Here is a 24299-nt window from a genome sequence, read left to right on the forward strand (position 1 = left end):
GGAAGAAGGAGGCTGGAACTGGTGAACGGTCAACACACTTTAACCCTCATCTCTCCCTCGCGTTCTGTAACAAATCCTTTCATCGTGGGTCAAAATGACTCGAAGCCCTAAAATTATACTTAATTTTTCTTCTCTTTTTGTCCAGAAAGATTATTTTATTTCATTTTGATAATGTTTTTTCAATTTTTTAATGTATTTTTTGTGATTTTTTTTTAAAATTTGATTTACCTTTAAATTACTAGATTTGATCAATAAATTATAAATAAATAGTCATTTAGTCATTTAAGCACATTCCTCACATTCTTTCAACTTAAAATTCAAAATAACTCACAATTATTTCATGCATAAACCTTTAAATTCAGCTTAAAATATCTTACAATGGGTGTCTTTGCCGACCTCTTGTGAAAAAAAATTAAATATAAAATTATATAACATGATATTTCATGACTCTAGGCACTAGATGGCCTTATAGCTTTATTTGGAAGCAAATGAGCTGTTCCGCTAGGTCCTAAAGTCAGTTCTGTGTTCAGATACACATGTAGACATTATAAAATAATTTTTCGGTAAAGTTTTAGCATTTTAAGTTTGCATTTTGAGCATTTTTAGGTTTTTGTATGTGTACTGAAGCATTCCTCGCATTCCAGGACAAAAGTCCTGGGGTCTTGGACTTTTTTCAAAAATATGTTCCAGGTCAAGATGACCCGAGGGAAGGATGAAGTCCCAAAAAATTGTTGGATTTTGATTTCCTTTTGTCTGATGCATCATATGATGTAATAATGTTTGTCAGTGTTATTAAATATTATTGTTACTATAAAGTGTAGCCCAGATGACACACAGTATGCAGTGATGTTAACAGATGCTGTGTTGCGCAGGTGTGATCGAGCGCTGGGAGCTGCTGCAGGCTCAGGCTCTCAGTAAAGAGATGCGTATGAAGCAGAACATGCAGCAGTGGCAGCAGTTCAACACAGACCTGAACAGCGTCTGCAGATGGATGGACCAGACAGAAGAAGAGCTGGAGCAGCAGCGGGGACTGGACCTCAGCACCGACATACACACCATCGAGCTACGCATCAAGAAACTCAAGGTCAGACACTCACAGACACAGTTAGCATTGTTCTTTACTAAATGAAATAAGATATAAATATTAGATGAATAACTATCTGAAATACATTGGTAACACGTTACAATAAGGTTTTGTTTAACATGAGTTAACTACATTAGTTAAATGAACAATACTTCTACCACATTTATGAATCTATTTACTAATAAATGTTAAAGATCAAAGTTGTGTCTGTTAACCTTATTTAATGTACTGTGAACTAAACTAAACAAAATTTTTTATAAGTAACTTTAATATTATAATATACAAATTTACATTTAATTAATGCTGCAAAAATATATTCATTTGTTAGTTCATGTTAGTTAATGTATAAATTAATGTTAACAAATAAGACTAATCGTCTAATAGTACTAATAAGTACTAAAATTACTAAAACTGAAAAAAATTATAAAGAAAAATAGACATGGACAAAAGTACAAACTAAAATGTAACCCTGTAAAGCCTGACAAATTAAATAGTTAAACTTTTATTTTTTTTAATTGAACAGTTGATTTAACCTTTAGGCAAAATCTGCCAAATAAAATCTAGAAAAAGTTTGTATATGTGGAGGAAAAGCACCTCAAAATTATTCAGAGGCCCAAAACTGAGAAACAATATGCAATTCGGTATAGTGGCTGATATTTATGTGGTCAAAAGCAAAAAGACATGTGAACCATGACCTGAAAGTACAATTATTGTAAAAGGCTTTTTACTTGCTAAAAAAGTATAAATTTCCAATCAGACGAAAGAAGGCATGTAGTAGATTGTGTTTTTATCAAAGTTTTGAGCATGTTGATCATTTAGATAATTTAAATGAAAACATAAGAATAAAAGCTAATTCAAAGTTATAATAGCATTAAAATAATACAAAAATATCACTAATGCCATATTCTTTGAACGACAATGTCTTTTTTGAAAGCACTGTCTTTTGTTGTTGTTGTCCAGCTTGTTCATTATTGACACTTTTCCTCTGTTGACTCCACGCAGGAGCTGCAGAAGGCTCTGGATAAGCGTAAGGCCATCGTGCTGTCCATTAACCTCTGCAGCGCTGAGTTTGTGCAGTCGGACAGCGAGGAGGCACGAGACCTGCAGCGCCGGCTGAAGGAGATGAACAACCGCTGGGAACGTCTGAGCGGCTCTCTGGATGAGTGGAGGAACGCTCTCCAGCACGCTCTCATGCAGTGCCAGGCAAGAAACACCTCACCAGCAACTCATCTTGAAGCTGTTATAAGAAGATGTACACTTTCAGAAGACGTTAATAACGTCTGCTTTCATATCAACCATGCATCTTGAAAAAATTCTGCTGATTTGCAGAAAATATATCTAATATTTCCTAATTTGATGATGCTAAGTTTAAAAACATCAGTAAAAAAAAAATCACTTCCATCACTTAGTTTTTTCTCTCACAAAATAACAATGAAGATTCTTGAAATTATAAATCAGCTTTCAGTTTTAATGACTAAAAGTAGGATTCAAAATGTATAATTTAACTTATAATCTGCAAAGAAGTGGATACATGTTAAAATACTCAATTTAATGTCAAAGAACATTGCAAAACGTTTTCTATTTTCTAATGCACACTATTTTGTGAAAAGTATGACGTGCCAGAGCAAAACTAGGCACTTTCTTTGAAATCAGCTTCCAAAAATGAGTAAGAAACAAGTATTGGATTTCATTTAGTAAATGTGATGCAGGGCGGTGTAAATGTTTAGGTGCTAAAAACACAGATTATAAAAATTGTCACAAGGGGGGTTTATAAACACACACAAAGATGAAGGTGAAGACGAAGGTAATTAGATCATATTTAATCAATCCAATGGGTAGTCCAAACAAGAACAGAGCAACATACAACACATCCACTAAAGACGACACCGGACACTAAACTGAAAGAGAACCAAACATATATACAGGTGATGAATGAATGCACAGTTGAACATAATTAGTGTCCGTGACAACAAATGAATGATTAATGCAGACTATGACGAAACACAAAGAGTCCAGACAAACGTGATTGTGACAAAAATCATCTGATTCTTGTTTTTCCTACTGCTCAGGACTTCCACGAGATGAGTCACGGTCTCCTTCTGTGGCTGGAGAATATCGATCGCAGAAGGAATGAGATAGTCCCGATTGACCACACTCAGGACAGCGATACACTACAGGAGCATCACAAAACGCTTCTGGTAAATGATTTCTCTTTTCGGTTTATACAGCATACTTGGGTTACAACTTTCTATGCTTGTTCTGATTAAACACGATCGTTCCACAGCAAATCCGTCGAGAGCTGCTGGACACGCAGCTGAAGGTGGCGTCCCTGCAGGACATGTCCCTTCAGCTGCTGGTCCACTCGGAAGGCAGTGACTGTCTGGAGGCCAAAGAGAAGGTGCATGTGATCGGGAACCGACTCAAGCTGTTGCTGAAGGAGGTGACACGAGACATTAGAGAGCTGCAGAAGACCCTGGACATCACCAGCAGTCAGCAGGTTAGTTACAAAAACATGGATGCCACCAGTTTGCCAGCTTTTGACCAAAATAATATTAGTGCCTGAAAATTAATTAACTCTTTCCCCATCACTGACGGAATATCTGTCATTTATCATATAAAGCTTCCCTGCCATTGACGAAATTTTCCAGCCATGTTTCACTATTATTATAAGGTAGGGGGGCACTATTACACAACTTGAAAAAGAAAATGCTGGCGGGGAAAGAGTTAAATTAATTAAATGAAATTTCTTGCAAAGAAATGCATTCATCCACATGTTTCTAAATCAGTGGTTTTCAACCGGGGTGCCGAGGCTCAGCAACCATTCAAGGGGGCCACAGAATGACTTAAAATTACATAAATTGCCATGGTTAATACAAATTATAATATTAGTAGTAGTAATATATTAAAACAATCTAACTTCTTTTTTTTTTTTACCTTCAATTAATATATTTTTGTTGTGGAACATACAGTTATATATGAATTGTGGTTAACTAATGTACCTTATTGATTACATATAACCTATGTTGATTAATACATTTAATACAGAACATTTATTTTAATATTATATGATACAGTATAGGGCCTTCAATGGAAGCCTTCAGTTCAAAAATGTTGACAATCACTGCTCTAAATGAATATTTGATGTGCAGCAGTGTTATTTTATTACCATTGATATTAATTATTAAGTTTTAGTTATTTTAAAACATCAAGTTAAAATAAATGAAAATGAGAAAAGTTGCCTTGGCAAGTAGCTTAAATAAAATAAGTTTTTTAAATGTATATATCTTCTTTTTTCTTCTTTTTTAAAGGGATAGTTCACCCCAAAATGAAAATTCTCTCATCATTTACTCACCCTCAATTTGTTCCAAACCTGCATACATTTCTTTCTTCTGCTGAACACAAAAGAAGAAAATTTAAAATTTAAAGAAAATTTCATAGTCTATGGAAGTCAATGGGGCACAACAACTATTTGGTTACCGACATTCTTCAAAATATTTTCCTTTGTGTTCAGAAGAAGAAAGAAATTCATAAAGGTTTGGAACAACCTCAGTGTGAGTAAATGATGACAGAATTTTAATTTTTGTGTGAACTATCCTTTTAAAGATTATTTTATTTAAAGTAACAAAATAGTTTTTATGGTTTTAGCTTTCAGTTAACTATAATAACCCTGGTGTGCAGTACTAAACTTAATCCAGTTTTAATGTCTAGTTTAAGTTTGCTCACTCTTTTTTCCAACCCTCAACACACACACACTCTCTGTAGGACTTGTCATCGTGGTCGTCTGCTGATGAGTTGGATACTTCGGGTTCCCTGAGCCCCGTGTCTGGACGCAGCACTCCCAGTCGCCAGCGATCGGTAACACATCACCCTCATGTTCTGTTGGGCCCTTCAAAGATCAGTGTTTGCTTGTCACGTTGAGGTGGTAGTTTGACACTTGAATGTCCCTGAAACTTGGCCTCCAAAAACACACTTGACACCTTATTAGCATATTGCTCAGAGTTCCTCCAAAACTCAGAACCTTTCCCAGCATGCTCTCCTCTAATGCAAGAGCCGCATCAGGACTGGAGATGTGATTCATCCCTGTTGTGTTTCCACATCCCATTGATTGATCCAAGTTCGTTTTACATCCTTAAAACAACTAGTCACACCTGTATCACACCCCTAAATTCTGGTTTGGTTGGTTCCTCTATTCATTTTCCCACATTCTTGTTTATTCTAGATTCCCACACTTTAGTCTTCAAGGAATACTGGTTCTATAAAAAAATAAAAATAAAAAATGTCCAGGTCATATTTAACCTCAAAATCAAAAAAAGAAAGTGTGAAATGATATTTAGCATGAAGAAAATTAGGCCTTTTTTGGACTATTCTTTTTGCATTGCAACATTATTTTCAAGACTTTTCAGCACATGTTCCCTTTAAATTAGTACTGTGATGTGTCCAGATGTTTTATTTGATTTTTATTTATAAGAATTCATGTCAGATTCTCATCACAGTAATACAATGATTTTAAATGACATAAATCAACAAAGTATTACTGTAATGTAAGAATATTTTAGTAAATAATATGTATTATAATATTTAATAATAATATAATATTGTATATATTATAATATAATATTTAGTTTAATGCTACTCACTTTTTTTGCATTATAATGTACATATGTACATGTACAATGTACAATGAATGATTTTGGGCACACTTTGGATTAGGGTCCAATTCTCAATATTAAATAACTATTAACTTTTGCCTCAGTAAATTAATGCCTCCTAATTACTACTTATTAATAGATAGTAAGGTAGATTTTAAGTTTTAGGTATTGGGTAGGATTAAGGGATTTAGAATATTATGGTCATGCAGAATAAGGCATTAATATGTGCTTTATAAGAACTAATAAACAGCCAATATCCTAGTAATATGCATGATAAAAAAAAACTAGTTAATAGTGAGAATTGAACCCTAAACTAAATGTTTCTGAGAATTTGGGGGTAAAATATGCTCGCTTATCAAAATAACATCGAAATACAAAAATAAATCTTAATGGTGGACTCATGTTCTTTTTGAAATACATAACTTCCTGGGTGAAATATGACCTTTGACATGCAGATTTTGTGAGTCACTCTCAGAAAACAAGCCATTTGTCTTGTGAAGAAATGCATGAAATGAGCTTAAAAAATCTTAAATATTAAAGGATCGCTTTTTGGCAAGGTCATTTTTTCTGAGAACGGTGTCATGAAGAACCAGTTTCTTTGTCTCCATAGAGGTGCTGTCACCCCCATCATTTGATTTTGTTGGTGCTCTTCTTTTTTGGGTTCTTTCATCAGTAGCTTTGTCTTTATTTGCCTGGACTGAAACATTCTTTCTTTCTTTTACCCCCCTGTTCATTGCAAACAGCCACGGGGCAAAAGTAGTCTGTCACAGCCCGGAGCCTGTGTGAGCAGTCCACTTCACAGGTACCTTTCTCCTGGTTTCTAGAACACTCGGAAGATAATGGAACTCAACCCATGACCTGACCGCAGGCCCCTAGCGCTAATGGGTCTGGGTTGACCCCTAAGTGGACAGTGTCCTACAAACCTGTCAGACCACCCTTGCAGTGGCCCAGCCATTGAGCATGATGCGCATGCAGAAAGGTTCATGCTGATGACTTCCATCATCTTCTGTGATTCTAGACACTGCTCAGGTTAGGGAGCTGAGATAGACACTACGAAGGGAGCTCGTGCACCAGGCACAACACGCTTGTTTTATGCATTTTTCATCTGATACTTGGCTGTAAATATGGATACGCTAGGCTGCTTTTGCTGCTGAGCCGTTCATTTTCTTGTCTATTCAGCAAGCGTCTGCAATGAACAATCTTGGCTACAGTTTCTCTCTTTTTTCTCTCTCTGGTGTGTTACATCTGCTCTTTCACCGACTAATCAATCATCTTCTCCCTCCTCCGATCTGCCGTCCGTGCAGTTTGATGACGCTAGAGAAACATCACTGTGCCGTACATACTGTAGACTCTATGTCAGAACACACAATAACATATTCCAGTGGTTCTCGGCTGCTGGGACAGTTCTGAAGGAGTGACAAAGCCCCGTTTCCCATGATATGTCAGCATTATAGGTGGTTAGTCACAAACTGATGTTTTGTATTCAGGCATGGTGAAATTACAAGATTTTTTGTATTATAATTTTTTTAAGATAATTAAAAGAAGCGAAAATCTGGTTTCCTATTATATGCCAGCATTGAAAATGGTTAGTCACTCACAAATAGTTGTTTTGTTGTGGGTAATGGTGGATACTACAGATTTTTATTTATTAAAAAATAATTGATTATAATTAAGATTTAGATTGTCCCATTAAAGGTATAGCGGAGGATCTTTCCAAATTTTAGATAAGACCCGCCCTCTCCACTTTTTGAAAAGTTTGATTGATTCACCAGAATGATTGACAATTAGGAGGACCAATAGTTTAGACTACCCACCAGGAAGTAAAACATCCTCCGCTATACCTTTAATATAAAACATAATCCCATTAAATCCCCTTTAAAGATGCATATTCACAATGAAATGACCACATTGTTATAATAAAAATATTTTTATTATAGGATGTTTTAAAAAAAAAAAAGTATTATAAGACTATTGTCCCATTAATATGAGATGTAATCCCATTATGTCCACTTTAAAGATGGATATACACAATGGAATTGCAACATTTTGTTTTCATTTATATTTTTGTAAAATAGCATTATTAATCAGAGAAAAAGAAAGTTGGAACATGAATGAATTTTCATTTTTGGGGGAACTATGCCTTGAATATTTTTTTACAATAAGATAATTGTTATTTTAAGATCATTGCAGGATAATTATATAAAATTGAGAAATATCAAACTCAGTAACATTTTTTAAATCATATAAAGAAAAAGGAGTTTGCGGAGATTGATAGATAATGAAATAATATTATTCTATATTTTGGAGACTTTTCTCAGATCAATGATTCAACTATTTGAAGGTATTTGAAGAGGTATTTGCATTTCTAGTCACTTTCTACTAGTGATTAGTGTTTCAAGGAAGGATGTCTAAATTAACATTATTACAGTCATTTGTATCTAAATCAACTTGTTATTACAGTCAGTTTGTCTGCTGTAACCGAGATACAGGTATCTTGCTCAGAGTTGGAGATCGTTCATGGATTGCACCTTGTTGGGTTCGAACATAAAACATTTAGTTTCATCCAGCATATTCCATTAGGCCACAGCACCCACACACAGATATTAAAGTGAAATGAAAATTCATAATTTACTCACCCACAAGTTGTTTCAAACCTGTATGAATTTCTTTCTTCAGCTGAACACAAAAGATATTTTGAAGAATGTTGGTAACCAGACAGTTGATGTGATGTAGTAGTTTCCATAGTAGGGGGAAAAAATACCATGGAAGTCAATGGGGTCCAACTGTTTGGTTGATGGAAAGAAACTCATACAGGTTTGAAACAACTTGAGGGTGAGTAAATGATGACAGAATTTTTTTTTTTTGGGTGAACTATTCTTTTAATATAATCTCTTGGCCTTAAACTGAAAAATGTTGAGCTGTGCTTTTTTTCTGTTAGCATTCCGTCTGTTTAACAACGCTTTGACAAAAATGCATATTTATAAAGAATAAAATGTCCCTTTTGCTTTTAAATGCTACTGAATATTTCAAACTAACTCTTATCTGTGTCAAGCTTGGGCAGCTAATGTGCTTCCAAATATCATATAACAGACAGAGATAAATATGCATGGAGAAATGATTCCATCCAATAAACATGAAAGCCTATTTAGGGAGGAACTATAGATGTGAATCTACACAAAAATCAGTTTTAGAAATAGCTACACAACAAATGTCATTTCTCTCATTTACCTAGTTTTGCATCTGAGCATTTCCACCTCTTTGTGCCGTCTTGTGTTTAGCAGGTCTCGCAACGCCGCTGGATCCGTTTCCTCCCATTCTGAGGACGAAGACCCACCGTCCTGGTGCAAAAGCTTCCTGAAGCGTGTCCTGTGGGCCGCTCTACCCCTGCAGATCATCCTGCTGCTGGTGGTGGTCGTGGCCTGTCTCGTGCCTACGTCTGAGGAAGACTACAGCTGTGCCCAACTCAACAACTTCGCCCGCTCCTTCCACCCCATGCTCAGCTACACCAACGGGCCTCCGCCCATATGAGCTCCACTATGAAGTAAAGACGCCAACTCTGCATTGGGTTTCTCCCAAAATTGGCAAATGACACAATTAAGAGTTTGGCAGCCAAAGTGAATTATTGTCGTGTCCTTGTACAGCTGCTAATTTTACAGTACGTCACTGAGTCTCGTGTAGATGTTTGAACAAAGCCTATTGCACTGAAAACTGCTGTCAGGTGTTGTTAGTGCTACTGATGTTCTTCCATATTTGACCTGAGGGAGGGAAATAGAGCGTAGGATATTAACTCAACACTGGGACTGTCGGAAGAGTTAATCAGGTCTAAAGGCCTTTTTTAATCGTAGAAAGATCGAGTTTATTGGGAAAAAACTGAAATGTGTGGAATTGCTTGTATCAAATGAATAACTTGTAAAAAAAAAAAAAAAAAGAGAAGATAAAAAATGTATTAACTCTATATTGCAATTATTTTTTATATGTATTTTTGGCATGTGGTCATCCTTTGGTTTTAAAACGATCATTGACTTCATTGAATTTGTTGTTGATTTTTAATTTTTGATCTTAACTTTTACCTGCTCAAATATTCAAGTTAACTGTCATGAATATGCTTTACTATATGTAAACCACTGATATCAAAGAAAAAGATATTTATGTATGTACAGTTTGCCAAGGCCTGAGAAACCTTCGCAATGAAAACACACATATGATATACACATATACTGCTGATTAGTATTTTTCATTAAAATAAAAGATTAAATGACAGTAATATAATTGTGAATCATAATTATTTTCTTACCAAAAGAAATTTCTGCTTAAACATTTAACTGATTTGCACAGAATATCCACAGGGTTGTATTAAACACTGCCATCAATTGTCAGCATACTTCCATTAGGTGCTAGGAGTCATATTGTTCACAACAAACATGGTAAAACATTTCATTTTGCCCTTTTGTCAAAAAACACAGCTACTTTTGAATGTTTATATATAGGCCTATATATAAACACTTTCTGTTCCCAGAAAGGCAAAGTTAAAGAATCTACTAGCAGGTGTTAACTGGCACATGCTTGCCAGCTAAAACGAGAAAATATTGGAAATATTAATAACCTTCTGAAACTACAATCTTAGACCAGCTGGTTTGGTGCTTTGGTGGCCTTGTGTAGCCATGTTGTTCATCATATCTTCCTAAAGCTGTTTAACCAAGGAAATTGTGCAGGTTAGGCTAGGTAAGAAGCGTGTTGGGGATACCAGAACATCAGAATCCAGCTACAGCAGGATGAACATGAATCTAGAATTAGAGGTTATTATCACCATGGGCCACTGGTCTCTCAGATGATGTGCTTGAGGGAGCTGGCAGAGCCTGGGGTTTGAACTCATGAGAGTGAGCAGCGTTTATGGAGGAAACTGGACTTTCCCAGATGTGAGGTGTGTGATGCTGGTGTAGATGAGCAGTACAGTGACAGTGACGTGACTGGATCAGAACCTCCAGCCTTCTGAGAACTTCATAGTTTGGCACGCAGCCTGTGCAGTCAACACCCAACATCTGAGACACCACCGTGTAGAAGTCCAGCAACTGCAATGTACAAGCATACTTGTTACTTTTAAAAATGTTAATGCATTCCCATGGTCAGATATACATATACAGTGTGTGTCTGTGTGTGTATTTATGTATATAAACTCAGCAAAAAAGAAACGTCCCCTTTTTCAGGAAACTGTATATTTTAACTAATAATTTAGTCAAATCCAAATAAGCGTTACAGATCTTTATTGGAAATGGTTTAAACAATGTTTTTCATGCTTGGACCATAAACCATTATTGCACATGCACTGTGGAACAGTCCTTAAGACACAACACAATTAGACAATTAAAGTCACAGTTTCAATAACTTGGCACGCTAAAGAGACCTTTCTAGTGACATCAGGAGAAAGATGCCCTACACATTAATTCATTTTCTGGGGGGAAAAGCAGCTGAAAGTGAGAGGATGTTTCTTTTATTTTGCAGAGTTACAGTATATATCCATTCAAAACTGGGTTAGGATATGTGCAGATATGTGGTCACACTCAGTACCTGTTTCTCACTGTGAGAAAGATCTGCTATGGCACTAGACTGCGTGTCCAGGAGTCTTTGGGCTTGTTGGATCTCATCTCTGGCTCTGAGTTCCTGGTTTTGCAGCTCTGACTTGATGGTGGTCAGCTTCTTCTCAGTCTTTACCTTGTTCTTCTCAAGCTTTCCCAGATTCTTACTCTTCTCCTCTATGGTTTGGTTTTGTTCCATCACTTTGATCTTGTTGCACCAAAGACAGCAGAAACTGAGCATTTATAAGCATCGCTACTCTACACAATTCACCCAGTCTATTTTCTAAATGTATGTTATTGATCTTATTATGAACAATTCATCCATGCACTGTTTCATCTTTTAACCTGATAAATCTGAATCAAAATGTCATAACTCAATCTTCAAGTGAAAGATATACTGTGTTTCTTTTTCAATAACCCAATTCTCTCAATTGTATGTCACAATATGGAAGAAGAGATCTGTTGCTACTACTTGTGATTTTTATACATAAAGGATTGATTTAGAACATATACATTTATGGAGTTGGCAGATGCTTTAATCCAAAGCAACTTGCATTGTATTCAAAGCACATTGTTTCAGTAAATAAATTCAGAAACTAAAACACTGATCTGAAGAACCTATAGTGCTATAGTGAAACATGAGCATTTCTAATCTCTAAACAAACTTATAGTCAAATCAAGAACACTACACAGAGTTGGTCATTTGATGCCCTCAAAGCATTCTTAAGATAAACAGTTTTGTATATTTACAGATTCACCTTTGTATCATTAAAAATTGTCTTATTTTTTGTATTTTATGCTGAAACGACTCTGTTTGGTGAGGGTCTGTGGGCCAGGGCTCTTCCCTGTACCTTGAGCTCATTGGTGTGGGACAGCTGGGCTTTCAGCTCAGTGTTGGAGAAGCGTAAGGTGCTCAGCTCCGCCTGCAGTCGATCCACTCGCTTCTGGAGCTTCTTACAGGCCAGAGCAGCGTCATCTTTCTCCACCGCCAGAGCTGAGCGGCTCCTCTTCTCCTCCTCCAGCTGGACCACCTTCCTCCTCAGCAGCTCCAGGTGAAGCTCTTTACTTCCTGAACGCTCCTTCTGTTCTTTAAACTGTAGCCATGGATGGAAATGATAGCCAATTATAATAAATAATCAAGTAATATTAGGAATGCTGCATGGTTAATATTTAAAAATTAGATCAAGATTTATATTTAAGGTTTACATTTCTGTCATGACAACTTTTAGAGTGTCTGGCATGAAAATGGATATGACATTGTTGATATATTTGGTCTTGAAATAGATCTGCTGTGTTGCTCCTGCTGTGTTGCTCCTGCTGCTGCTGTACAAAGTAGCATACATGAATTGGCCATAGCAGATCTAGACAGGTGGAGCTGGGGAAGCTGGAGGGTTTCTGAGTGAACGCGTACTGCAAATGCTACAGCAAATACTAACAAAGGTTGAGCAACAAGCTCATTGGCTATTGATACAGCAGGAACCAATCAGCTGTGCTCTATAGAGAATCATGTGATTGCAAGCAGATTGAGTTAAAGACCCATCAGCCTGTGCCATATAGTTTCATGACAGAACTTTGTATTTTGATTTTACATTTAAACTTAAAAGTTATATATATATATATATATATATAAAACTTTTTTCTTAATAAAAAAAAATAAGATTTTATATTTATATATTTATAGGATATAAGAAAAAAGAAATCGGACGAATTTATTATAATATAATTTAATTTATAAAATGTTAGATTTTCCTTTAGACTGAATGTTTAATTATATAAAAAATTATATGCTAATGGTTTAAAAAAAAAAACATTTTACTTTTTAAATGTTTGTTACGGTAAATTTTAAGCCAGTAAAATCTGACACAATTGGACAGTAATTTGGAACATGTTTTATTTTACATTCAGAACTCCCAAATGTATGCACCAAAACATTGAACTAAATTATTGTTTGTTAGACTCATTACTGCCCTCTTTGACATGTCTGCACCTTTCTCTGAAGGCTGTAGATTTGTGTCCTGCTCTCCAGTAACGCCGTCCCTTCCTGCCTGGTCAGCTGTTGTGCTCGTGTGAGAATGGCCTCAAGTCTCATATCAAATCCCAGATCTGCAGCAACATGATCCACTTTTAACTTCTCTGAGAGCTGCTCCACAAACCGCAGGTACTACAGAGGAAGAAGACCAAGGACTTTACTGAGAGCTCATTTTAGGACATTTATGATGCATTCTGATTATGATCAAATTCCAATTGATATCCATCTTGGTTTTAACGTGACAGCGGGCACTGCCATTTGTAATTTAATTGTGCAAGGCTTCCGGTGTCATTTGCTTAAAGTTATTTTTAGCTGTACACAACAGCATGTTGTGCTGGCTGATATTACAAACGGGTGTTTCTTATCATTTTATACTTCATGTCAACTAGCAGTCCTTAGAGTGTTAGCAGATATTAAGCAGACAGTCTACTAACACTTTATTTAGTAGAATAAGTTGACATGTACAGTAGTTGCAAAGTTACTTCCAGTCAGTAGAATGCCTGTTCCCAGACAGCAACATAGTGTCGGCCCAGATCCGGGTCACATCTGGTACATGTGGATTCGACGAGATCTGGGCCGACACTATGTTGCTGTCTGGGAACAGACATTCTACTGACTGGAAGTAACTTTGCAACTACTGTACATGTCAACTTATTCTACTAACCCGACCCCTAACACCAAACAGTCTACTAATACTCTAATGACGGCTAGTCTAAAGCATGTAGTTGCAAAGTTACTTATAGTTAGTAGAATGTCTAAAGTGGACTATCGAAAAAAAGTGTAACCTTTTAATTCAATATATTGTTATAAACACACTGGTTTGTATGCAGTTAGTTTTACTGTTTACTGCACTATTCTTCTAGTTATTTACCTATAGCGGCTAATTAACTGGAAGGACCCTATTTGAACGATGTAAGCGCATGGTCTAAAGCGCACGGTGCAAGTGACGAATCCACTTTTGCTGGTTTAACGACGGGAAAAATGGTCGGCGCACCCGGCGCACGGTCTAAAAGAGTTGTTCCTATTCTCTTAATGAGTAATGGGTGTGTTTTGGGCGTAATGTGCAATAAATCAATTCGCGGCATGGCGGATTTGCTATTTACATGGCGGAATTTGCAAGTGGAAAGACTGAACACTTCTCCAGAGAGGAAACGGATCTGCTCGTGCACGAGGTTAAAGCGCGTAAGCAGACCATCTACGGGACAAGCCGGATTCCACCATATCTTTATGTACACAATAATAATCTTTTACATTGTAATCCTTTTATTTTTAATATTTGGCATGTTTGTGTGCTGCTGTGCGTCCCTGTGTGTGTAATAAGCACAGTGTACGTGCGTTGTGGACCCGCCTTTAGGCGCACATTACTAACGTGCCCTGTAAATAACAAAAAAAATACTGCGCCATTGACTTTAGACCAGGTTTAGTTGGTCAAAGGCTCAGTCTATTTCTGTTGCCTCAAAATAGCAACGCACCAACAATGCGCCAGAACACACCTCGTTTTCAGACCAGCACGCCCATGGGCGCAAATGCATTCGCTATTTAAACAACGTGGCACAAGAAGTGAAAATGATAACTGCGTCGGGCTGAAACTAGCAAAAAACACTTGCGCCGCGCCTGACGCTGCATTGCCCCGGGTGTATGATAGAGCCTGAAGTCTCCCACATTCAAAACAACATTCTCGTTACAAATTAAGGTTGGTACAGTGGCCAGTGACAAGTTTTACAATGTGAGCTCAAGCTTTGGCGGTATGAATCTACTTCCTCACATTCTGTTTGTCCTGATTCATTCCATCTTTGCTGACTCCAGCAGTCAGCAGCTCATCCTCCAGACTCTGTATTCTGTCCAGCAGCTCCTGTTTTCTCCGTTCAGAGCCGCTCTGATGCTCTTTGTGGCTGGACAACTGCTCTGTCACCTCCGCCAGCCTGCCTTCCATTTCCATCTGAGACTAGAGCATGCAGAAAGCACTGGTTGAAAAATAAGAATTCAATCTGTTTTATAATAGTGTGAAATGCAAATAACCTTTCGTGCACTTTTCTCCTTGGTACAAAGAGCTGTAAGTGCGTTCAATAGGTCGTTCTCTGTGTGTGGAACAGGAAGAGACTGATGGTCCAGCAGGGCTTCCACATTCTTCATGAAGGCCTCGTGGTGACTGTGAGACGCCTGAGCTTCGTTCTGGCAGCCGTGGAGTTTATTTTCCAGATCTTGAGACAGATTCTCATAGTGGCGGCAGCGCTGCTGTGCAGACGCCAGCGCCAGTTCAGTCTCCTGCAGGGAGTTCTTAAGGGTCTGGTTCTCCCGCTCTAAACTTAGTTTCTTCAGGGAGATTAGATCCAATTCCTTTCAAAACATACAGTATATTGCTGATTTATTCTCACTGATTTTGCTTAACAGGAAATTAAAAAAATCTTTATGCAAAATATATTCTTATGAAGTGAAAAGTCAAAAAGTCTGGAGTCAAAACTTGGAGTTTTGGTCAAAAGTTTGGAGTAATTAACTTTTTAAATAAATCATTTTCATTTGAATGATTTCTGAAGGATCCCAGCTAATGTTCTCAGAACTGTTAATAAGAACAAATTATGAAAAAACTTTCTTCCAGTAACATTAATAGAATGTTTGTTAATAATGTTTTTAAAATGTTGGCACAAAAACGTTATTTTTTCTGAAACGTTTCTTTTTTTAAATGTTACTGCTTGTTTCAGAATATTTAGAGAACATTCAAAAGTAACATTCACGTAATGTGTACAAAATTATCAAATGGAATGTTCCCTTAATGTTTGTAAAACTAAGAAAAAACTTTTTTTTAAACATAAAAAAAAAAAAACTTGCACATTTTGAACGTTCGGAGAACCTAACGAGAATGTTAGAAAAATTATCTTATAACATATTTTTGTTAGTTGGGATCATGTGACACTTAAAGACTGGAGAAATAACTTCTGAAAATCCAGCTTTGCCATCACAGGAATAATAATAATTATTTTAAATTGTACTAATGTTCCAAATATTTCCAATCAAATAAATTGGAAAAATCTTAATGATTCCAAACGTTTGGCCGATAGTATATAATAATAACCCAGACATATTCTGCACTGTATTCTCCCTAAAAGATGCTTGTGTTGCTACAGTTGTGTGTTTAATCACATTATTGATCTGAAGGATACCTGTCTGTTAGAGTTCAGCTCATTTGCTCTGGAGGCTGAGAGCGTATGTTCACGGTCTACATCAGTCACCAGTCTCTTTACTGTTTCTCTGCTGGCTTTACACTCCACTTCATACAACTTCACACTCTCCTCTAAAGAACAAATGCAGCTCTTCAGACGATCTCTGTCCTTGAAGCACGCATCCACCTTATCATAGAGAGATATGTTAGAGATCAGGAGAATATTAAAGTAGTGGCAGAAAGCATATGCCTAAAACACTCACCACAGATACAATATAATCCATAGGATCCACCTTTCCTGCCACATTTACAGCGGCTTTGTTTGCTAATGTTGATATAAACTCATCACATCTTCTCTGGGTCTCAGTGGCTTCCTGTTTTGCCTTGTTGCATTCTGAAAAATATTGTCTGAAAATTTGTACAGTGATTATTAAAGAAAATGGTCCAAGGAATAAAATCAAATACCGATGATGCTTTGCTTTAATTGATCTAGGCAGGCGGTGCTGGGGAGGCGGAGGGTTATGCGCGCAGATGCATTCCTTTGAATGCGTTTTGGTTATAAAGGGAAATGGTGATGGATACGTGAATTCGATTGTCTGGAAACGTTACATTGAATGAACATAGTTTCATGACTGAACTTCATATATACAAAGCCATTTGTATCAAACAATTTGATTGTATATCATGCGTTTTTTTTCTGTAATCTTTTGGCTAGCGTTACAATATATGATCACGCTCTTATTCAAGCAAATGCTTTTAAACCATTCATGCGCGGTAAGACAAAATAGAGGGCAGTGCGTGACTACTTGCGCACGTCTGTAAATCTCCTGTCTGTGTGACATACACACACTTGTGCGCACCAGAAAGCGCTTCAGACAGCACTTGCACGGACAAAAACACACAAAATTATGCCAAAATGGCCTTTTTGTCAAGTATCCTCACAAGTCTTCTTAAATGTATGTAAAGAGTTGTGCGTCAGATCCGCGTCATGTGCGGCAGTTCTTAAAGTGACAGCAGCCTAATAAACCTGCTGCGGTGATGTCTGTCATTAATGTTAATTACAAAGAACAAAAGACAGAGAAAACAATAACTTTTTGTGCAGTTTGACAGGGCAAGTAAAAATCTGAACGGGTCTGACTGGGCCGATAGAAAAATGTGAGCCCTGATATATTGAAGGGCGAAGGTAAATGTGGCATTTATTATAATGGGTTTATGTGATGATTGTTTTAAATTCACTTGAATTAAAAGTTGTTATATTATTTAAATCCTAATAAATGTTAAGAAAATGATAGCTTTCAATTATACTGTAATGCTGAATGCCTATAATTAATGGCTAAAATTGAGGGAAAAAATCTATTTCCTATTGACATCAGTAGCAGTATTGGTATGGTGATACTGGCCTTCATTCATAAAAAGATGCATTAAACAAATATTTAAAATATAGGCTGTCTTTATGTAGTTTCTACATTAATTATTACAATATAATAATACAATTATACTGAAAACTTTAATATTAGGTTTTATTAATCACAAGTAAAAAAAATTAATCGACTGACAGCACTAATATATATATATAAAGCATCCTAGAATCCATCTTATGACTTTGAAGAGATGCAAACTACTAAACTGTTATTCTAAAATGTAGAAAATAGAAATAAAAAAAGAAAGGCTAGGTGTGTGCAAACTTTTGACATTGTATACTGTAAATGCTCACTTTGACTTGATTTCAAGTTCCATTATTTTCTCCTTGATTTCCTGGTTCTCCTTTGTAAGTGTCTGTATTCTCATGTCCATGATGCTTTTGGAGGAGGTGATGGAGATCATCTCTTGCTCTGTGTTGTAGCTGCGCTCTCTGAGCGAGCTGACGAGAGACTCCTGTCTCGCCTCTTTCTCTTTATGTCTATCTATAGCATCCTTTAAGCTCTTCAAAGTCTCTTCCTGAGATGCAACTTTGGATTGGCTTTCCGAGAACTGTTAAAAAGAAATGTGTTGTTATTTCCCAAAGAGAATGTGCATCCAAAACACCCTGAATTGCCAGTGATTATAACCTGTGACTGGAGGTTGTTGTATTTGGCCTGCAGGACGGCCAGCTCCTCACGGGCCGTCTCAGTGGCCTGTTTATAATGTGTGAGGTGCTGCTGGATCACAGACTCCTCCATTGCGAAAACACTGTCAATCTGACCTGAATGTTGACAGACAGAACCTGATGTATCCATAGCAATAGTAGCATTCACAATGAATATTCATAACTTTTTATAACAGTAATAAATCAGAGTGGGAATAATTATTTAACTATGAATTACAAACAATGCAGTGCTACTTTATTAATCCTCAAGGGGCAATTTGATTATGAATTGACAACAAAAGCACCTATACTCTACACATTTTAATCAGTTGTTACTAAGTTAGTCCTTGTTTGCTTGGTTTTAGTCTGAAAGTCCTGAAGATGTTACAGCATTTTATTGATCCTGACAAAAATCTAATGATTATGGTTATAGCAGTAGGCAGTGAAGTCAACGACTTTTTTTATGAAGAAAATAATTATGAGAATGTATCACTCTATAAATCGGCACAATGTACAAAAACTCACTTGAATTTGTTGCTCCACTTCGATATATCAAACCATCTCTGGCTAATGCACAGTTTTTTTTGTAGATTATGTCGCTGTAGTTTATCAAGTATCCAAGCAACACAACAACATTTAACGTATTAACCGATAGGGGGCGCAAAATCAAATGTTAATACAAGAGTATTTTACATTTACACATTTATGCATTTGTCAGAAGATTGAATCGGAGCGACGTACAATGCGTTCAGTTTTAGTTTGATCTTTAACTCAGTTTTATTGATTTGAATTTACTGGCATTATGTATTTGAAGCATCTTAAATGACAAATAACATAAAGTCTCCTATCTACCTCCTAGTCTTGATAAATGTGCTATTTAATTAAAATCAAAGAAGCATGACAATTCTCCTCACTAAAAGCGTTTTTAACTTTGACTAGACAATTAAAACATTATATGTGTTACTGACTGTTATAGTAATTAGCACAAAAGCTAAATGAAAGGACACAAACAAACAAATTAACAAGCAAATAATTAAATGACTTCGAATGAACTTCTCACTTTCGAATCCTAATCTTCGATTATTCTCTTTATGGTGTGAAATATGGCCTAGTTTATCTCGATTTCTTATTTTTCATATATTTAAGGGAACAAACCGACCAAAATTGGTTATATTGCAACATGCTTTAGATTTGCTTTTATTTACATGGAAATTACCAAATAATAAAACAAAATGAACAAGCTCAAAATTTGTCGTACGTCAGTACAGGGGCGGGGCAACATTACGTCTGAATTTGACGTCACCAAAATACAGGAAGTGGCTCACTCGTGCTGTTCGAACTGTCAAATAAACTTTATGTGAATCTGTGAGAATGCTGCGACATATTATGTATCTACAATGTAACAGTTTCTGTTACCGAACGTCCTAATATCTGGCGGGAACCGGGACAGTACACGGCAGGTACGCTGAGGGTTAAGACGATTGAATTAAATAGAATTATTAGAATCAATTGTAAATGAGTTTGCAGCTTGTGTTGACAGTGTAGTGTCAGAAAGATATTCACAGCGGATCTGCTTTATGTCAGCTGATCAGAAAGAAGCAGACGTGTGTTCTGTCTTTCTTTGCATTTTCTTCCATGTACAATTTATATAATTGAACCATAAATAAGGTTAGATATGACCAATGCAGTGTGTTGACATGCTTGTCATTCAAGGTCAGTTGAAATAGGCCTCTATGCTACTAAAAGTAGTGTACTTTCTGGTCAGAAATAGACCTAATTTAACAGTGTTTTAATGCTGAAACTGTTTGATTCTTACAGGCATGTCTCTCAAGACTCTATGGAGGTTACATCAACCCTTGAAATGGACACAAGCCCCAGGATCTGCTCTCAGAACAGTAAATGGATTAAACAGTGTCAGCAGGACCATGCGGTTAAACTGCTCAACACTGGCATCCAGTGCACATACACAAAACATTCTTAAAGACCAGAGCAGCTGTCCCATCAGCGTTCAACACCATAGATGCTTATTGCAGAGAGGAATGTTTCAAAGACCACTCTTTAAAGTGCTGACTCCTTTAAATTTAATATCCAAAACATGGAGTATACAAATGAGATTGCAGTCCACAACAACCGCCACCAAATCAGTGCTGAAACAAGGAGGTGTGCCTGGAAAAAGGACCTTTAAGGGACCAAGAACAAAACAGCCATCACGGACCACTCAGCCCAGTCTGGAGGAGGTGTGTGACTATTGTGTGTTATGATAAAATCATTAATGGCATATATAAATAACCGTTTATGTATGTAATGACATTTTTCAGGACATGATGCAGTGCATTGCATACGCAACTGCAGATCAGTACCATTTACCAACACTCTGTCACGATCTCATAGCTAATGGCTTCAGTGAAATCAAGGAATTTCCCAGAGGTCAGTTCATCTTCATCACTTTTTAATGAGCTGGCATAAAAAAGAATTAATTGCGTGCTTGTTTGAATGCAGTTTCTTATTTGTAGTAAATGAATGTTGTGGGTTTCAGACGCTTCTAATGTTTTGGCGATGGGAACAGAGAATGCTGCAAAATCAAATGACAGTGGCACAATATTCTTCTTCAGGTATGTTGAATGATTTTTTGTCACTTGGATTTCTGGGTTTTGAGTTCTGATATGTATTTATTCTCTGTGTTGTTTACTATTTTAGAGAAGGCTCAGTGGTGTTCTGGAATGTTGAGGAGAAAACAGTAAGTATATACACAAGCAATGGCAGATGTTCTGATAGACAACTTTCAATTGGAAACTATTCAAAAGCTGTATTAATTTATTTTAATAAGGTTGAACGCTGTATTAAAGGCAAATTTTGGTAAAACCCCTTAAAGTGATAGTTCACCAAAAAAAGGAAAATTCTGTCATTAATTACATTAAGATCTTTTTGATGAGATCTGAGAGCTTTCTGTCCCTCCATTGACAGCTACGCAACTACCACTTTAACGCTTCAAAAAGTTCATACAGAGATTGTAAAACTAATCCATATCCTATCCAAAAATTTTCTGAAGATACTCAATCGCTTTATATGATAAAAAGATGGAATTTAGGCTTTTATTCACATAAAAACATTGATCAGAGAACAAACGTGTATATATATATATATATTTGTTATATAATGTGACGTTTAATGTGATATATATATATATATACCACGTGAAGCTGAATCAGGTGTTTGGCAAATATTAAAAGGCTTTTTCACAAAATAAAAAATTGTGCTACAAATCATGCCCTGCTGGTGTATTTTATACTCAGGTAAAGGCAGTGATGAGGATTCTGGAGCAGCATGAGATTCAACCCTATGAAGTCGCTCTGATCCACTGGGAAAATGAAGAAATCAATTATACAGTAGGAGAGTCAGTCACAAATCTTTCATTTCTTAATGCAAAATGTGCAAAAACTGTTGAAATCATGTAATACTCCTTGAAAGTTGATGATGGTACTACTGTAAGATGTAGCCATGCTTTTATTTTTGTTTGTTTGTTTGTTTATTTGTTCATGTTGGTTCAGGGGTCATTCAAAACTCCATCATGGAATCTTCTTGTTTAACGGAGAGCTGGATTATGATCAGGTTGTTCTGGAGAAGTTTGCATTTTCCAATGCTTTATCTCTGTCAGGTGGGATTATGTTTGCATTTTCACACATTTTTATCAAACTTTGTGAAACACATTATATTTTGATGCTTGCAATAAGTCATTGCTTTTAACTTCAGTTAAACTGGCAATATGGGAGGTTTCTCTCGACAACTTTGTTGAGTCCATCCAGTCAATTCCTGAGGTAGATCCACTTATGTACTCTTTCATAGGTAATACCAGCATTTGATGCTTTTTGAAAGTTGAAATAGTTTTGTATATTGAATGTGAATAGTTTTTTCTGAAAATGCAAAATATACTTTTATAAACCTTATAAAAGAAATAAACCTTTCTAAACAGATGCTGAAGTCTGGACAACGGGTGAAACTGTCCAGGGCTGAAGTTATGCAGAAGATAGGGGAGCTCTTTTCCCTGAGGTCAGGATCCATATGCAGGACTTTCTCTGGTTTATATTGTATGAGATAATCTTCTGCTTTGTTTAATTCTCACAATATCGTTACACTTTTACAGGCACTGCATAAACCTCAGCTCTGACTTACTGATCACACCTGATTTCTACTGGGACAGAGAAGATCTCGAGCAGCTCTATGACAAGACCTGTCAGTTCCTCAATATTAACAGGAGAGTCAAGGTTAGTGAAAGTACTTGCAAAAATATGAATAGATTTGACATAAATATCCTGATCAAAGGATGGAAAAATGCTGCATTGATCCTTATGCACTATTTGTTTTCTAGGTTGTGAACGAGAAGTTACAGCACTGCACTGAACTAACAGACCTGATGAGGAATCACCTCAGTGAGAAACACAGTCTCAGACTGGAGTGGATGATCGTTGTGCTGATCACCATTGAGGTTAGAAAACACTGAATGCTCACTTATTTAATATCATCCAGCCAGCTCACTTTCATTTTGAATATCAGTTTAAATAATAGACAACTGCACTGTTTTATTTTTATTTTTATTATTTATGTCTGCATCATATCATGTACATATGTTTTGCAAATGCTGCGTAAAAACAATTATTTTCTTCTCTCTGAAGGTGATGTTTGAACTTGCTCGTGTAATCTTCTGAGGACCCACGGATAAAGTCTTACAAGAGGACTTAAATATTTTTTTTAAACCAATAAATCATTGTGTTTTCTGTTAATTATGTTGAAGTACACATTGATCTCTTGTTATTCTTAATGTGAGTTTGAGACCTGAAATAAAGACCTGTTTTTTTTAAGGACCCACATATTATAGTGGATAAATAGTGGCTCATTTGGTTTCTGTTCTCTGTCTCCTTTATAAACTCTGTGGACACATTTACTCAGATCAGTTTATTCACATGCTACAATATAAATATCTGATTTTTAGAGAGTTATTGGATTTCATTCACTGTTGAATCTATGTCCTGATGGAAAATCCAGATTTAGCTGACTGCTGTGTTTTGGAACATGCTGGTTTTGAGGCTGTCATTAACTAGTCAACCATCTTGAAACAGCAGTTCAATAAAGCCTGGTTTAACAGACAGGGCTTAGATTAAACCAGGATTAGGCCTTAGTTCAATAAGGACATTTAAGTAGCTTTTATAAACATGCCTTAGAATAAAAATTACTGGTGTGCATTTTGAGACAAAACAATGGCACTGACATATTTTAAGATATGCCAGTGCAAATTGCTTTCAGTTAAAATAGCTCAAATATGCATTTTAGTCTGGGACTAGGCTTAAGCCTTGTCTGAAACCAGGGGTAAATGTTTGTGGAAGATCACGCCTGACACTCGTGCATTAAGGGTTGAACGACTTCAGATTTTTTAAAGTCAACATGTATGTGATGAAAGTCGAGTCGATGTCGACTAGTCACTGATTACGTCATTAATGAACACATAAGCCTGAACCTCGAGCTGAGACTCGGAACACAGTTTGCCTTGAGCACAGCTATGGCATATGACAGCGCTCCTTCATAACAGCTTATCTTTATCAGTTCTTTTGTCTTTGGGTCATTATATTTCTCAGAGATTTCTGCTCGTTCTAAATCAGATACAAATAAAGTAGCACAGTAAAGATTATATTTCACTCTCACTAATTCGAAACTATTTTATTGATAAATCACAGAACAGTGTTGACAATA

General features: G+C 36.4%; 3 protein-coding genes across 13 annotated transcripts in view; 2 read left to right on the forward strand and 1 right to left on the reverse strand.

Annotated features, from left to right (window-relative positions):
• syne1b (spectrin repeat containing, nuclear envelope 1b) overlaps positions 1–10002 on the forward strand; it is a 119820-nt gene extending 109818 nt beyond the window's left edge. For 5 of the 10 annotated variants that reach the window (XM_082143165.1, XM_082143162.1, XM_082143167.1 and 2 more), the window contains 7 exons: positions 873–1084; positions 2087–2287; positions 3154–3282; positions 3369–3581; positions 4847–4939; positions 6477–6535; positions 9012–10002. In XM_082143165.1, coding sequence (XP_081999291.1) covers positions 873–1084; positions 2087–2287; positions 3154–3282; positions 3369–3581; positions 4847–4939; positions 6477–6535; positions 9012–9261 — 1157 coding nt within the window. In that variant the 3' untranslated portion in view covers positions 9262–10002. The remainder of the gene's footprint in view (positions 1–872; positions 1085–2086; positions 2288–3153; positions 3283–3368; positions 3582–4846; positions 4940–6476; positions 6536–9011) is intronic. The other 5 variants (XM_082143171.1, XM_082143163.1, XM_082143164.1 and 2 more) reach the window with 2 other exon arrangements.
• Positions 9596–19348, reverse strand: ccdc170 (coiled-coil domain containing 170). Of its 2 annotated transcripts, XM_082143176.1 has the most exons (11): positions 19083–19348; positions 18541–18674; positions 18207–18463; positions 16756–16900; positions 16494–16679; positions 15355–15672; positions 15101–15280; positions 13294–13467; positions 12158–12400; positions 11299–11514; positions 9596–10802 (listed from the first exon to the last, which is right to left on the reverse strand). In XM_082143176.1, exons 2-11 carry the CDS (start codon positions 18649–18651, stop codon positions 10524–10526), a joined length of 2109 nt encoding a protein of 702 aa, XP_081999302.1. In that variant the 5' UTR covers positions 18652–18674; positions 19083–19348; the 3' UTR covers positions 9596–10523. The 2 variants fall into 2 exon arrangements, with proteins under 2 accessions (XP_081999302.1, XP_081999301.1); XM_082143175.1 differs by lacking the exon at positions 19083–19348 and having other exon boundaries at positions 18541–18863.
• Positions 19349–19873: 525 nt separating this feature from the next.
• On the forward strand, positions 19874–23422 carry rmnd1 (required for meiotic nuclear division 1 homolog). Its single transcript, XM_082144294.1, has 12 exons — positions 19874–20017; positions 20376–20794; positions 20876–20984; positions 21094–21169; positions 21255–21294; positions 21851–21951; positions 22106–22212; positions 22308–22372; positions 22528–22604; positions 22699–22819; positions 22924–23040; positions 23228–23422. Exons 2-12 carry the CDS (start codon positions 20378–20380, stop codon positions 23258–23260), a joined length of 1263 nt encoding a protein of 420 aa, XP_082000420.1. The 5' UTR covers positions 19874–20017; positions 20376–20377; the 3' UTR covers positions 23261–23422.
• Positions 23423–24299: the final 877 nt, after the last annotated feature.

The sequence above is a fragment of the Leuciscus leuciscus genome, assembly GCF_965113295.1.
Source record: "Leuciscus leuciscus genome assembly, chromosome: 17".
NCBI lineage: Eukaryota > Metazoa > Chordata > Actinopteri > Cypriniformes > Leuciscidae > Leuciscus > Leuciscus leuciscus.

Coding starts and splice junctions, on each gene's coding strand:
- ccdc170 (XM_082143175.1), bottom strand. CDS start 18,708: ATGGATACATCAGGTTCTGTCTGTCAACATTCAGGTCAGATTGACAGT. Junction 15,281..15,354: donor AGGAGAAAAGTGCACGAAAG/GTTATTTGCATT, acceptor TGCATGCTCTAG/TCTCAGATGGAAATGGAAGG. Junction 13,468..15,100: donor TGAATCAGGACAAACAGAAT/GTGAGGAAGTAG, acceptor CTTCCTCTGTAG/TACCTGCGGTTTGTGGAGCA.
- rmnd1 (XM_082144294.1), top strand. CDS start 20,378: ATGTCTCTCAAGACTCTATGGAGGTTACATCAACCCTTGAAATGGACA. Junction 22,213..22,307: donor CAATGCTTTATCTCTGTCAG/GTGGGATTATGT, acceptor TTTTAACTTCAG/TTAAACTGGCAATATGGGAG. Junction 22,820..22,923: donor ATATTAACAGGAGAGTCAAG/GTTAGTGAAAGT, acceptor TTTGTTTTCTAG/GTTGTGAACGAGAAGTTACA.